General features: G+C 34.4%; 2 protein-coding genes across 2 annotated transcripts; both read left to right on the top strand.

The window, feature by feature from the left end:
* The first annotated feature begins 9115 nt into the window (after nucleotides 1–9115).
* LOC145086722 (auxin-induced protein PCNT115-like) lies at nucleotides 9116–12033 on the top strand. The gene is made up of 5 exons (XM_079024550.1): nucleotides 9116–9508; nucleotides 9596–9796; nucleotides 9897–10069; nucleotides 10172–10274; nucleotides 11491–12033. The coding sequence occupies exons 1-5, from the start codon at nucleotides 9293–9295 to the stop codon at nucleotides 11809–11811; spliced, it is 1014 nt and encodes a 337-aa protein (XP_078880676.1). The 5' UTR covers nucleotides 9116–9292; the 3' UTR covers nucleotides 11812–12033.
* A 1529-nt stretch (nucleotides 12034–13562) lies between these two features.
* LOC145086721 (auxin-induced protein PCNT115-like) lies at nucleotides 13563–16526 on the top strand. The gene is made up of 5 exons (XM_079024549.1): nucleotides 13563–13812; nucleotides 13892–14101; nucleotides 14825–14997; nucleotides 15096–15198; nucleotides 16096–16526. The coding sequence occupies exons 1-5, from the start codon at nucleotides 13588–13590 to the stop codon at nucleotides 16432–16434; spliced, it is 1050 nt and encodes a 349-aa protein (XP_078880675.1). The 5' UTR covers nucleotides 13563–13587; the 3' UTR covers nucleotides 16435–16526.
* Nucleotides 16527–16761: the final 235 nt, after the last annotated feature.

The following is a 16761-nucleotide window of genomic DNA, read 5'->3' as shown; positions in this document are numbered from 1 at the left end:
TTGACTCTTCGGCCAGAATATTCTTTCGGGCTTAGGGCGTCGGCTACTACAATGGCTTTACCCGGATGATATCGAATTTCACATTCGTAGTCATTGAGAAGCTCGACCTACCGTCGTTGTCTCATGTTGAGCTCCTTCTGGTTGAATATGTGCTGGAGGCTTTTATGGTCGATGTATATCGTGCTCTTCGTACCGTACAGGTAGTGTCTCTATATTTTTAGGGCGAACACAACCGCTCCTAATTCGAGGTCGTGTGTGGTGTAGTTGACCTCGTGTGTCTTCAGCTGTCTCGAGGCGTACGCGATGACCTTACCTCGTTGCATCAGAACACAACTGAGCCCTTGATTAGACGCATTGCAGTAAACCACAAAATCACTTGTCCCCTCGGGAAGGGATAGTACCGGTGCGGTGCATAAGGCTCGTTTCAGGGTTTGGAATGTCTTCTCCTGTTTCTCTCCCCAGTCAAAGGTCACGCCTTTCTGGGTCAATGTTGTAAGGGGTTTCGCGATTCGGGAAAAGTTCTGAATAAATCTGCGATAGTAGCCAGCGAGGCCTAGAAATTGACGAATTTCTGTAGGCGCCTTCGGTGCTGACCAGTTCTCAATGGCTTTAATCTTGGATGGGTCCACGTGGATTCCTTCTTCGCTAACCACGTGTCCTAAGAATTCGACTCTTCGGATTCAAAATTCACACTTAGAGAATTTCGCGTATATCTTCTCCGATCGTAGGGTTTCCAGGACTCGTCGTAGATGATCGCTATGCTCCTCCTTACTTCGAGAGTAAACAAGTATGTGATCAATGAAGACGATGACAAACTGATCCAAGTAAGGACGACACACCCTATTCATCAAGTCCATGAATACTGCGGGTGCGTTGGTCAGTCCGAACGGCATCACTACGAACTCGTAGTGTCCGTAACGAGTTCGGAAGGCAGTTTTCGGAACATCCTCCTCGAGCACTCGCAACTGATGATACCGGGACCTAAGATCAATCTTGGAAAAATAACTTGCCCCTTGTAGTTGGTCAAATAGATCGTCTATACGAGGAAGAGGGTAATGATTTTTGACCGTCAGCTTGTTGAGTTCTCTGTAATCGATGCACATGCGGAACGATCCGTCCTTCTTCTTTACGAACAAGACCGGCGCTCCCCAGGGTGAGAAGCTTGGTCTTATAAAGCCCTTGCTGAGCAGCTCATTAAGTTGACCGGACAGCTCTTGCATCTCAGCAGGTGCTAAACGATAGGGCGACTTTGCTACTGGGGTAGCTCCTGGAATTAAGTCGATTTTGAACTCGACCTGGCGTTGCGGAGGTAAACCTGGTAGCTCCTCTGGGAAGACGTCAGGAAAGTCGCATACCATGGGGAAGTCTTTTAGATCTTTCATTTTCTGGATCGTGTCGACGACGTGTGCAAGGAATGCATGTTATTCCTTACGCAAGTACTTATGGGCCTGAATGCTCGAGATGATGCGAAGGCTCGTACTGGGTTTGTCTCCGTAGATTAACAGAGTTTTGTTATTTGGGAGATTTAGACGGATTGCTTTGTCGGAGCACAGGATATCGGCGCGATGGAGACTCAACCAGTCCATGCCTACGATGACGTCGAAACTATTGATCGATATTGGTATGAGGTCGATTGGAAACGAATGATTATCTAGCGTGAGGGTACAACCTATGTAGATCTCGTAAGAACTTTCTGTCTTTCCGTTAGCCATTTCTACGACGAAGGTTTCTTTTAACGGTTGTGAGGATTGTTTAAGTAATTGTTTAAAGTTTTGGTTTACAAAGCTTCTTTCTGCTCCACTATCGAATAGGATACAAGCATAAGAGTTGTTGAGAAGGAACGTACCCGTGACTACTATGGGGTCTGCTACTACTTCATTGTGGCCAATAGCGAGTAGTCTTCCTGTTCCTCCCGTATTCCCGGCTTTCGGACAGTTTTTCTTGAAATGCCTACCTCGCCACAGCCGTAGCAGGGCTGGCTCACTCCTGAGCTGGGGACTTGAGAGATAGGTTTGGGTTGACATTTGCAAAACCGGGCGGTATGGCCCTTCCGGTCGCAATTGGCGCAATGCAACTCACGACAGGGGACGTTATGATGGAAGGGGCACTTGGGGCACTTGGGTAGGTTTCCAGCATAGGATTTGGCTGGTACAGGGGTAACAGGAGTGGTGGCAGCATGGACAGCCACAATCTGTTGGTTTTTGGAAGAGGATTGAGTTTTCTTGCCCTTCTTTTGGTCCCACCGTTTCCTCTTGTTGTCGGATATCTTGGTCGGTGCAGTCGCACCTGTTGTGGTTGTTGATGGGGTGGAAGGAACTTCATGATCAATCAACCTTTTGGCCAATTCCTTGGCGTTGTCAAAGGTCGTAGGGCGTGATGCTAAAACGTTCCTCGATACGGGGGCATTAAACCCCAGATGTATCGTTCAATCTTCTTGCTTTCAGAAGGGATCATGTTAGGACACAAAGTTGCTAGGTCGCAGAACCTGGCTGTATAAGCTGTTATGTCAGTCCCTTTCATCTTGAGGTTCCAAAGTTCCTCCTCAAGCTTTTGAATTTCACCCCTAGGGCAGTACTCCCTTCGTAGAAGGTCCTTCAGTGTGTCCCAACCCATGGTGTTGGCTGTTACCAAGGAGAGTGAATTGACATGGCCGTTCCACCATGTCAGGGCCTTTTCGGTGAAGGTGGAAGCAGCAAATTTTATCTTACTTTCCTCAGGGCATGAGCACGTTTCAAAAACTACTTCGGTTCTTTCGAACCACTGGGACAATGCAAGGATTCCTCTGGTCCCATTGAAGAATGTTGGTTTGCAGTTCATGAAGTCCTTATAGGTACACCCCTGTGTCCGTTGATGGACTTCGCCATGTCTAGAGTTGCCACCCATCCCAGCACCACTTGCATCACCGAAATTCATTTAAGCCATAGCTGCTGTTACGGCTGCTTGAAAAATCACCTGATCGAACTACGGAGGAGGTGGTGGTGGAGGTGGAGTTTGAGTCGCAGGTCTGTCTCTGTTCGGACGCTTGCGGGGAGGCATCTTTTACTGAAAATTTATAAAGATAATGACAATAGTAAGGATCGATTGTAATCATGATGAGAGAGTTTCACGGACTAAACCCCCATAGTCCTAATATCAAATAGAGTCATAGCAACAAAGTAAGGAAACACGAATGTATGGAATTTCCCACTAAGTAGATAACTGCCAATATTACTGGTATTAATGATGTAAAATGAGTTCAGGGAAAATGACCTAACAGTAGGTCTTACATCAACCATAAGGGAAAATGTTGGCGGTCTAGGAGCCTAGTTAGAGTGCTTTCAAAGTTAGGAATGTTTACAGACAAATGCTCTATCGAGCATAGGAAAGGAAAGGCTAGTCCTTAACAAAAGAGGAAGGTGAGCTGACATCTTCTACTGGCGACAGGTACCCATTGGGCGAACCCGCAGATCAGCCAGTTGGCATACAACTTTCTGAAGATTCTGTTCATGAGCCCTTTGACGTGCTCGGAGTTCCCTAACTTCGGCTCGGGATGCAGCTAGTTGTTGCTGCAGAGCCTCATTGGTCCTCCTCGTCCTATCCATGGCTTCTTCCAGTTGGCGGATGCGAACAATGTTAAGGTTAGAGTTGGCATCAACTTCCACTACTCTGCCAATGGTTGCTTGACCTTGTTCGACGTTCCTGGCAATCCTACGGACCATGATGGGCAAGACTCGGTCCGCTGAACCTCCCTCACTTATGTTGTAGAAGCTTCGGTCTCCATTGAAAGGTAAAGGCTGACCTTGCTCATCGATCCATCGGTTTAAGGTTATGGCCCACATGGGAGTGGGACCTTGAAATGTTGTACGAGGGTTAGGGTTTGGGGCTACAGGGGGTAGGTTGTTGACTTTGGGTTCGGAGTCGGAGCTATCCGAAAAGCCTTTTGCGCGGTGATCATCCAAAAGGATCTGGTGATCATCTTCTGGCTCCTCATCGAGCCATCCCCCATTGCCTTGGTTTGGATTGTACGGATCGCCGGGAAGGTGGAAACCAACCATGTTATCTACGCGAGAAAGGAGGAAAGAATAGTTAATAGACGTTCAAATCTAAGATACTTATAGGATGATCATTATGAGTTAGACCAATACTTGCATAGTGCATACTAATTACATGCGACCAAGGCAAAATAGACATTCGAATAAGTGACCCTAACTCTAAATCCACAACCAAACAAGGAACAGGAAGTAAAGCAAAGATCACAAATGCTAAGTCTATAGCGCCTTAATCGCATGTAACCGTAGGGTATCCACTTAGCAACTATTGCCCCACTAATAACGACCCTTTTAGTTCTCACATATGTAAATTATAGAGACGTAGAATACTCCTACAGTATTCTTGTTCTAGTGTTCTTGTAGTAGTGTTGGTAAGTTTTAGACTTGTTGCAACACCACAACCATTCTTAGGCACGTGCTAGTCACTCCTAGGAAAATGTAGTTGATCAGGCTACATCCACCAAGATGTGACTATATGTCTCTAAACCTAATTGTGTTGCTCAAAAATCTTAATACTTTTGTTCTGTTCTAGTATGATACTGACCCTTTGTATTAATGAATGAATATATATACTTAGTTAAATATTTTATCATTTAAAATTATATATTCTTGATCAGAGTGTTTTAATCCCGAAGTTTTTATAGTTTGTATATCTTTTATGGGTTGATATACTTGATTCACTATAAACAATGCTCTGATACCAATCTGTCACACCCCAAAACCGAGAACGGCGGAATACGTTCTGGGGTGGAGGACGTCATGTACAATATCATAACAATGCATAATAGTAAAAACAAGCAACAACATCCATTGCATTAATATAATAATTGTAATACAAGCGTGTTCTGTACAGTTTGATAGACACCAAAAAGTATTAACAAAAATAAAAGATAAGTCTTGTATATGCTCCATCTTCGCAAAAGCTGCACCAGTACCTGTCTATTGACGACCTGAGAATATAAGTTATTTGAAAACGAGTATCAGAATAAAGCTGGTGAGTTCATAAGTATTTAGTGTCATTTCTTACATAAAAGTGTTTACAATCATGTAATATAAAAGTTGTTATCAAAGTTTGAAAATAGCGTGAATCCCTAGAAAATCCTATATTTTCCAGACTTGAATATTTGTAAGTTTGATCCTTTGAGTATGTAAAATTTTTCCCAATGAGACTATTGGTTATAAAAATATAGTTATAGATTTCATTCGTGTAAAGTAGATGAGGAAATTAATGTTTTACCCCATCAGTTTTACTGCCGGCTAAATATAGTAATTATGCAACTCTAGTTGGTATAAAATACATATACACTTCGGGGAGTTAGTTTAGCCTTTACTTCTTAAAGCGTTAATTAAGATCTAAATGTGATTTCATGTGTAACCAAGCTGAGTGATAATAGAGTGATAATAGAGTGTCCGTTGATAATAGATTTCATGTGTAAACATGCTAAGGAGGGAGTTAGGGACACCAAAACACCCTTTAGGGTGTTCACGGTTTTGGTGTTTACAGTTTTGGGAGGCTCCCCAAACCGTAAACATGTGTTCTTAAGGGTTTTGAGTTTCATTCCATGGATTTAACAAGCACACTAACAAAACAACTAGTTAGAAAGAGTATACTTACTTCTAGGAGGCTTGTAGAGGTGTTTTAGGACCTAAAAACACAAATGTGTTCTTGGTGATTTGAAGATCCTTTGAAGATCTAAGTAAACATCGGAAATTCATAGATGAGAAGGTGTAGAAACACTAGATTAAGTGTTTTTATGAAAGAATCTAGGAGGGAAACTTACATTTTTGGTGGATTTTGGAAGAAATGTATGATGATACTTGAGAGAAAACCTTGTGTTCTTGAGGTGGGGAGTGGGAAATGAAGACATAAGGTGTAAACTCATACTATATGTATGAGTCTTGGGGAAAGAGGGTGTTTACGGCCCAAACACCCATGTTTGGCCGTAAACACCTAGCTAAGGTGTCGGGTTGTTTGGTTTGTTACGTGTCGCTAATTACGTCACTTCTTTTATTAAATCGTTTGACGAAAAATAAAAATAAAATAAAATAAAGCACCAAATGGGTTTAAATCCGGGCAAAAATATACTGAAATGTTTTTGGATATTATTTGGAGTGTTTAATTGTGGAAATTATACAATGAAAATTTCGGGTTGTCACATGACCCCCCCCCCCCCCAAGTCCCCACAATGTCTTTTTCGATAAGACTCCACAATCTCATTGATAGTTGAAAGCGGAGAAGAAGAAGATAGATTTTCTGATTTCCACAAATTTGGATCTAAAACTGCGATTTCTGGTCGAAATTCAATTTAGTTAACATATTTACAGTTTGAGGTTAATGTTGTTTTAATTTTTAGACCCATGCACTGTAAAAGATTTAAGGAAGATTGGTGATGGTAAGCTTTTGTTGAGAGAGAGAGAGAGAGAGAGAGAGAGAGAGAGAGAGAGAGAGAGAGAGAGAGAGAGAGAGAGAGAGAGAGAGAGAGAGAGAGAGAGAGTGTATGAGCCCTTTTTTTATAGTTTTAGTTATTAAATTATTAAAAGAAAATATTAAAAATGTAAAAATAAAAATAAAAAGGCATAATATTCATTTTAATTTCGGAGAGACCAAAACCATGTACAAATTAGGTCAAAATGACCATGAAACCAAAAAAATCGGAGTTTAGACTAAACCTAAAAAAAAATACATACCAGGAACCATTTTTACAGTTTTTTCATTAATCAATTAATTTGTTCTTCAAAAATTGCATAAACTTTGACTTATAATCTAACAAATAAAAAATAAAAACTAAAATTGAAAAATTCACAAATTACTACTTCGTTATTTTCAAGATTGAAAATTTACAAAACTTGAAACTCACATTAAAGTAAGTTACTAATAAACTATAACATCATAACATTAGTTTACAATATTAAAAAAATGAAAATTTAAGTTAAAAAACTACTTATAAGGCTGGAGGGAATAATCGTATTCGTAACACATTGCCACCTAAGATTTTTTTAGTTTTTTTTATATGTCACGTAAGCTTGACATGTTAAATACAAAAAAGATAATGAGTAATAATGTGTTATTATATTAAGGTTTAATTAGAAAAAAAAATCAAAAGAAAAAAACAACAATCAATCCAAACTAACAAACCGACATTCTCTCTCATGTCTCCTCTCACTATACAGTTGAGAAGGCTCCCCTAACGCCCCCTTTAGCATAAGGCAGTGGTGATGTTTAACGAGTGTAGTATCTCATAGCACCCTAGTTTTAACGACCCACTCCTTATGGCCTAAGGCTAAACGGTATCATACCGTTTTCACCAATTGACTGCTAGACTTTTTGTCAATTTTGCAACTTTTAAAAATAAGGAGGGTGTGGGCTTTTTATTTACTGCCAACAAAACCCACAAAAAACACACATAAATTTGATTTTTGACACCGAACTTTTACCGACGGCATATTACTGCTAGTAAACAAAAAGAAAGAAGTGGTGTTCAGTGTTACCATATAGACATACCATGGTAAAAAAGACATTGGCACCATTGAGCCTAAGAAGAGAAAGAAGAGTATAAGACTGTATTTGATGTGTGGAATATCTTTTTGTCTTTAGTGGCCGCTTGGAGTTGTGTTGTGGTGCACAAGGAAGAACAAAAGATACCGGAAGACAATGATAATAATTATTATTTATTTATTTTTGCTTTTGCTCTTGATGTCACTAAGAACCAAGAAATTGCAAATGGCCTTTATTTTTAGCCAGGTTTGTCTTCACACTACAAAGTGTCAAATTGCAAATTATATTATGTTGTCAAATTCATAAACATATATTATTTAGTCCTTTTTTATGATATTTTTTAGGGAAAACTGTAATAAAGTTCCTATATATTGGTCTGATAATCGATTTAGTCCTTATATATATATTTTTTATTCGATTAAGTCCCAAATACCGGTAATCGTATTTAATTTAACCCTTTGACCCGGTCAACAGGTCATCCAACTTTCAAAAATTACATTTTTGACCTAGATTTCAAAATTTATTACAAATTTGGTCCAAAATTTACACTTTTGGTCCAGATTTTAAATTTTTTTACAAATTTGGTCCAAACTTTACCCTTTTTGCCCAAATTTTAGAATTTTATTATGAATTCATCCTACTTTTAGTTTTCTTTACAACTTTTTTTCTCAAAGAATTGTATCTAATATGTTTTTTCTTTATAAAATCATATTTATACAAAAAAAACGTATTTTCACATAAAAATCTTATAATTTCTATATATAAACTTTTTTTAACAAGTTTTTGTATATGAAATATCTAGTTATAAAAATATATATTTATTAAGTATATAAATATATACAAAACCGTTTTTATAAAAAAATGTATACAAACGCCTATCACCTATATATATATATATATATATATATATATATATATATATATATATATATATATATATATATGTATCTATATTTTTTTATAAAATCGTGTTTGTTTGTATTTTTTTTTTATAAAAACGTGTTTGTATACATTTTTTTATAAAAATCGATTTGTATATATTTATATACTTGATAAATATTTATTTTTATAACTAGAAATTTCATATACAAAAAACTTTTTAAAAAAAGTTTTTATATAGAAAATATAAGATTTTTAAGTGAAAATATGTTTTTTTTTTGTATAAATATGATTTTATAAAGAAAAAACATGTTAGAAACAACTCTTTGAGAAAGAAAGTTGTAAAGAAAACTAAAGTTAGGATAAATTCATAATAAAATTCTAAAATTTGGACAAAAAGTGTAAAGTTTGGACCAAAATTGTAAAAAAAAATAAAATCTGGGCCAAAAGTGTAAATTTTGGACCAAATTTGTAATAAATTTTGAAATCTGGGCCAAAAATATATTTTTTGAAAGTTAGATGACCTGTTGACCGGGTCAAAAGGTTAAATTGAATACGATTACCGGTATTTGAGACTTAATTGAATAAAAAAAAAATATAAGGACTAAATCGATTATAAGACAAATATGTAGGGACTTTATTGTAGTTTTTCATGTTTTTTAATATTGCTAAAAAAAAATAACGAGAAGACGATTTAAAATGACCATTTGCAGCCAATTGCTTGTCTCACCAATCAGCCCCTCCCTGTTGACTCTACCAGACACCGTCGTCACCTAAAACCCTTCTTGCTACTTACGTCCTGCCATGGATGTTACCATGTTTCTATTTAATCCAGCTTCCACCCAAGAACAATCAGCAATCTAATTAGGGTTTGATCCGATCAGAGACAATGAAAGGAGGAGTGCGAAGGATTAAGCTCGGATCACAAGGTATGGAGGTATCAGCTCTCGGATTAGGATGCATGGGAATGTCTGCTGGTTATGGACCTCCCAAACCCGAAGAAGACATGATCAAACTCATCCACCACGCCGTCAACTCCGGCGTCACTCATCTCGATACTTCCGATTTCTACGGCCCTTACACCAACGAAATCCTCATCGGCAAGGTCATTCATTCAATCATTCATTTTCCTTTTGATTCTCGTTGTTGATTAAACCAGACGTTGATTTTCTCGATTTCGTTTCTGATTCAGGCCTTGAAGGGATTGGAAAGAGGAAGTGTTGAATTAGCAACGAAATTCGGGATCAAATCGTTGGATGGAGAAGGAGAAATCTGTGGAAATCCAGAGTATGTTAGGGCTTGTTGTGAGGATAGTTTGAAACGCCTTGATGTTGATTACATCGATCTGTATTATATCCATCGCGTTGACCCTCGTGTTCCTATCGAAATCACGGTTAGCATTTTCTGACCCCCTTTTTTTTCTTGATCTACATAAATTTGCTTAAATTCATATTCGCATTAGATTGTTGCTCAACGAAGAACAATGGTTGTAGATGGGAGAACTGAAGAAACTAGTTGAAGAGGGTAAAATCAGATATATTGGTCTATCGGAGGCTTCACCTTCAACGATTAGAAGAGCACATGCTGTTCATCCGATTACTGCTGTACAGTTAGAGTGGTCGCTGTGGACTAGAGTCCCTGAAGAAGAAGTAATTCCAACTTGCAGGTACGCCATTGGTCATTGGCCAAGCTGTGTAACAATGGCGTTTGGCCTAATTGGCATCTAATCGAGTTCGAATTCCTTTTTCTTTGATTGTGTGATTTTCAGAGAATTAGGTATCGGGATTGTTCCATTTGGTCCTCTTGGAAGTGGATTCTTGGCTTCTGGGCCAAAGTTACTTGAGGGCTTGACAGATTCCGATTTCAGGAAGGTTTGTGTTTTTAAATCTCCACGTAGCAATGGATTTTTTTTAATTAATGATTTTGAGGTATTGTTTAAAAATAAACTAATTTGTTGTGATAAAACCATAAAAAGTAGTTTATTTTTAACTTATAAAGTAGTTTTTGATAAACTATTTTCGATAGCTCTTAATACACTTATATATTTTTTTTATTTTATAAATATTCTAAATATACCCTTTAATTATATCTAAATGTCTATTTAAGTTATTTTATATTGCAATCTAACTTATAAATTATTTTTTACCAAATACCAATATTTCGTAAGCTAGTTTACAACTATAAATTACTTTTTCAGTAGTTTGACGAACAATATCTGTATATTTAAAAAGTTATTGTTATTATTATTATTATTATTATTATTTTTTGTATATTATAAGTATTTGTAAGATTAATAAATAAGTTCAAATAGCTTTAAACAAAAGAAATACCAATTTACGTTTATATATTTGCTAAAATACAATTTTACTTTCCTTTTATTTTTATTACATCAATTAGGTGTAAAAACCATGTATCGAGTTAATTATAAAAACTAAATATAAATGTTTAAATATTTAAGAATTTTAGATTTATAAGAAAATAAGAAAAATAATGAATTATTAAAATTGATTTTTTTTTATCTTTTAAATTAAAATAAATAAACAAAATAAACTAATGAACTTTAATTTATGAATTTTGAAATAAGAAGGTAAGTCTATTAATAAAATTGATATTCATTTATTACCATAATTATTGTAATTATTACATTAAAGTATTAGGTGGAATTTATTAAAATAAAAAAACCCATAAAATGACATGTGAGAAAGAAATCAATTTTAAATAACCATAAAATGACATTTGACAAATTGAATGAGATTGTGACGTATGACAAAAAAAACACTCATTTATTAGAGTATGCTTTAAAATATCTACTAAATTATAACATTGTTCAGATGCAAAACAATTTCTATTTTTATAATTGGACATATTTTTCAAAATATAATGTATTAAGAAAAATTTAAAATTACAATGCTATAATGTAGATTCTTTGAAGTACATTGGTTTAAAAACTATAAAATAAAGATACATGTCCTAATGGAAAAAATAAAAGTAAGTTTTTTAATAAACAATTAACTAAAAGCAAATTGTTATTTCTTTCATTTACTCCATTTCAAATATCTTTACAAACCTTCTATTGTATTTCTTTAGTATTTGCCACGATTACAAGGGGAGAACTTGGAACATAATAAGATCACATTCGAAAGAATTCATGAAATTGCCCAGAAGAAAGGGTGTACCCCCTCCCAGTTGGCATTGGCGTGGGTCCTACACCAAGGGTTCGATGTGGGTCCCATCCCGGGGACCACAAAGACCGAGAACTTGAACCAGAACATTGAATCTTTATATGTAAAGCTCTCACCACAAGACATGGTTGAGCTTGAATCTATTACTTCTATTGATGCTTTCAAGGGTAGTAGACTACCTCCGACAATTTTGGCTCATTCAAATGTTGAAACTCCTCCATTATGATCATATGGATAACTAGCTAGTCATCCATTTGATATGAGATGACCGATCCAGTCATTTATCATATCTGATATACCAGGATCAATCATATCTGATATAGTTTATTGTATTTTGGGTGTATTTCTAAAAGTGCAAATAAGTTGTATTTTAATCAAATTATTCATATTCGAGTTTATTTTAATGAGAACTTAACATATCAAGGTAATTACTTTCTCGTTTTGTTTACATCTGGCTAATTTTTTTTTTCTTTTTACATAACAAACTTTTCAAAAGTGTTCACATATGACAATTACGATCGAGTGTAGCAGGTTAAAACCAATCATAATCGTCATACTTGCATAATTACAACAAGTTCATTACCTAGATTTGTACAAAAAAAGTTACTAAAATATGAACAAAACAAAAAAGTAATTACCCTGATAGGTCAATTTCTCTTTTTATCAAGACTGTCGATTATTATGTTTGCAATATTAATATATTCAATTAAATTTCCTTAAAAAAATATTTATAACCATTTATCAACATTTAAATTGGCCACAACATGTTGGAAACTATTTTTGGTAACATAATTATCAAATAACTTTATATACATATGAGGCATGAGTAATGTTATTGATATAGATAAAAACTACTTCTGTTTTTTGTATTTTAAAATTTTATAATATATGAAGTAAACTTCATTGAAGATATGACTTTTTTTTACAAAAGTAGTGTATTTAAAAAAGATATATACTAAAATGGTATGGTTTTGAAAATATTTACTATTTAGATTAAATTTTATACCAAATCAAAATTAAAAGCTAAATTAAAAAAGAATGAAAATTAAATTTTCAGGATAATTATCTTTTCGTTTTGTTCACATTTGGTTAATTTTTTTTGTACACATCTAGATAACGAACTTTTTGGAAATGTTTACATATGACCATTATGATTGACTATAAGCGGTCATAATGGTCATATGTGAACATTTTCAACAAGTTCATTATATATATAAAAAAAAATAATTACCATGATAAGTCAATTTTTTTATTGTGATCGAAATTTATTGAGTTTGAGTTTGAAGTACAAAAGATTGCGACTCAGAACTATGATTTTTTGTTCTTATTAAATTCATGTCTTTCACAAACACACCATTTTATATCAAAATTGAATTGTCACGTCAAAACTGGTGTGCTTAGAAATGTATTTTTTCTATATTTGATAACAGTAAAATATAATGAACTTTGTTTTCATTCATGTGTTTGGTAGGCGTTTTAAAAGATCATAAACAAATGACCATATTAATCATTGGTCGACAATCACATTTTATTTCGTTTTAACCATAAATAAATAAGATGTACTTTATTTCTATTTCTATACAAGGCACCACAAACTACTATCGTGGTTATTTTTATTTTTTTTGTTAAAATCACAATTGAGACGCTATATTTATTGGTGAAAAAGGAAAGCCTACAAACATGAAGAACCTTGACCAAAACATAAGAGACGTAGCTCTAATTTGTAAAACGAATCACCATGGAAATGTATGAGCTTCAAGTTGGTTTTTAACTAAAAGGCAAGTGGATGCACATTACTAGAAAGAAGTATAATAAAAACCAAGATTTAATCAACAATTGAATAATCTATATAACTTAATGGACAAGCTTATTAAATCAAAATTATCCAACGTGAGCATCAATATCACATGGGAATCTTTCAATTAAAATAATCCCCTATGTGCTTTCTTCCACCATATAAAATTCATCAAAAACTTCATCACTGTTTATTGAAAGAGCTACAATGGGAGAAGAACTGGTTATTATGCCAAGAAGGAAACTAGGATCACAAGGTCTTGAAGTATCAGCAATCGGTTTAGGATGCATGGGTATGTCCCCATTACACGGGTCCCCAAAACCCGAAAAAGAAATGATTCAAGTAATCCAAATCGCCATTGAATCCGGCATCACATTTCTTGATACTTCTGATCTCTATGGCCCTCATACAAACACTATCATCATCAGCCAGGTAGCTAGATCATATCACTTATATCTTTTCGTACATTGACTATTTTGACCTTATAATGGACCAAAGTCAAACCTCACAGGCTCTCAAGGGGCCCCACACGAGACAAAAAGTACAACTCGCCACCAAATTTGGGATCAAGTCACTCTCAGGTGATAAAAAGATGGTGGTTTCCGGCGATCCTGTGTATGTGAAAGAAGCTTGTGATGCTAATTTGAAGCAACTTGGAATCGATTGTATTGATCTTTACTATGTTCATCGTATTGATACAACCATTCCTATTGAAATCACGGTATATATTTATAATTTTATATATAAATATACTCCATAAACTTGATTCATACAATATTTAATCGGGTTAATCTTATCAAAAAGTAAAAAAAACATTATATTTTGTGTTTTTACTAGATTCAAATTTAAAACTTAACTTTATTTTTTTTTTTGCTGAAAAAGACCTTATACTTTTACATTTTTTCCGAAAAAAACCCTCAATCTCCGAAAGTCTCAATATTTTAGGTAAGTTTACGGTTTAATCCTAACATTTATTTTTTGAACAGAAAAATCATAATTATCTAATTTCACATGATAATTTGTCATTTTATATTGAAAAAAATGAATATTTCGTTAATCTGAGCAAAATATAAAATAATTGTGCAAAAAATAAAAGTTAAGACTAAATCGTAAACTGACTCAAAATAGTGGGAGTTTATCGAAGATTTCCTTTTTTTTTTTTTTTTTTTCCAAAAAAACCCTCAACCTAGTAACTGTTTCCGAAAAATCCTCACATTTTTTTTATAGTTTTTTCCAAAAAAAAAAATCACATTTTACAAGTTTTTTAGAAAAAATGACTAAAAGGGTCGGATCGAAAAAAATGAAAAAAAATAAAAGGTCATTTTTAAGAAAAAAGTAAAGTTGAGTTTAATCTTGAAAAAACACAAAATATAAAGTTTTTTTTTATGAGATTGACTCTGTTTAATTTAATACCCATGAAAGTTTGTGACGTTTTGTTGTTTAGATGGGGGCATTGAAGGAATTAGTGGAAGAAGGTAAGATAAAATACATAGGGCTTTCGGAAGCTTCACCAGAAACTATTAGAAGGGCACATAAAGTTCATCCAATAACAGCTGTTCAATTAGAATGGTCGTTGTGGACAAGAGATGCTGAAGAAGAAGTGATTCCTACTTGTAGGTGGGTGTTTGGTTTTTGAGTTTGATTTTAATTTTAAATTACTTTAATATAATTACATAAATATGTATGATTTGTTTGTCTTTTTGAATTGTTTGTAGAGAGCTTGGAATTGGGATAGTTCCGTTTAGTCCTCTAGGAAAGGGGTTCTTTTCAAAGGGTCCGAAGGTGGTTGAGAACTTTGCAAGTGATGACTTCCGAAGGGTTTGTATTTTAAAACAATCTTCTTTCTTTATTAAAATAAAAAAGCAATATGTAAAAATACCGTTGGATTTATTAAATTTGAAATATAAAATACCCATACTTTGTTCAATTGCCAACATTGTAGTTAAGGGGCTAGAATTAGAAATACCCTTTTCAAGAATCTTGATTGAGTTCTTGTTTCTTTTTAACTTAATGCATAAAACATGTTTTAATGGGTTAAAGGAGAAGATGGACATTTTATGTATTTAGAGCTTCTAAACAAAAAGGTAAAATTGTCATTTACGCACATTAAAAAGATACTTTTATTCATACAAATGGTTGTTTCTTATTCATCTACATTAAGTCCTCTTAAGATAAAACGGTTAAATGGGTGATGCTTCTGTCTGAATAAAGTGTTGTATATATAAATCCTAATTTTTTTTTCTAGGTTGAATGGTCATATTAGACTAAATAATCGTGTTACCTTTATATTCTGAAAAACTAATTTCACAACCTTTATCGATTTTAACACTATTCATCAAATTCAACACGAGAGGAGTTGGGAAAAAAGGAAACATATTAAACCATATTCTTCAACTTAACACATTAAGTCATTCTATCCCGATTAAGTATAACAAAGAACAATCATATATAATTGTCCGAATTAGGGGTTTAACCTATTAAGTTAATTAAATCCATATAAAAAATAGTAGACAAATATGAATTAGCAATTCAGTACTTTACCCATACAATATTTACTCTTTAGATCCATTTGTTTTGAATGTTTAAGTAATTTAACATTCCCAATTCACGTATCCTACATCTATAACATGAAATCTTGGCTACTTTTGAGTGTTTATAAAGTTTTTTTAAAAGCCAATTTTTGGGCAAATTGTGATAATTCATCATCTTTTGCAGCATCTACCGAAATTTCAGGGTGAAAATTTGGAGAACAATAAGATTGTATACGAAAGGGTGAATGACATGGCAAGAAAGAAGGGATGCACCCCGTCTCAGCTGGCGCTGACGTGGCTCCTACACCAAGGGGACGATGTTTGTCCTATACCTGGTACAACAAAAATCGAGAACCTTAAACAAAACATTGGATCAGTTTGTGTAAAATTAACGAATGAAGACATGTGTGAGCTTGAATCGATTGCCACAGATGTGAAAGGCGATAGGTATTCACCTGCAGTAATGCAAGACACGTGGAAATATGCAAACACTCCACCATTGTCATCTTGGAGAAGTGGATGAATCTTGGAGGACTTGTTTAGACTATACGAAAGATTCTATGTTTGACTATTACTTTTTGAACTTTTAATTATCAATTTGATCATAGTTTTATATGTTTTGATTAACAACAAATTAAGATTAGGGGTATTTTTGTCATTTACAACCATTTTGATTTAGGTAACACCGGTTTGGATGTTGAAAAACTTCTTTTCAGTTTTCACATGTTTACGAATTAGGTGGTATATTTTTAAAAGAGATAGTGAATATGGAGCATTTATATACTTAAAGCATAAATATAGAACCACTAAAACAATTTAACTTAACACAAACATTAAGCTAACTAACTGC

The sequence above is a fragment of the Lactuca serriola genome, chromosome 2 (genome assembly GCF_051521515.1).
Source record: "Lactuca serriola cultivar US96UC23 chromosome 2, Lser_US96UC23_V15, whole genome shotgun sequence".
In the NCBI taxonomy this organism is placed as follows: domain Eukaryota; kingdom Viridiplantae; phylum Streptophyta; class Magnoliopsida; order Asterales; family Asteraceae; genus Lactuca; species Lactuca serriola.
Note: the sequence above shows the minus strand (reverse complement) of the source record. Positions and strands in the feature narration are given on the sequence as shown.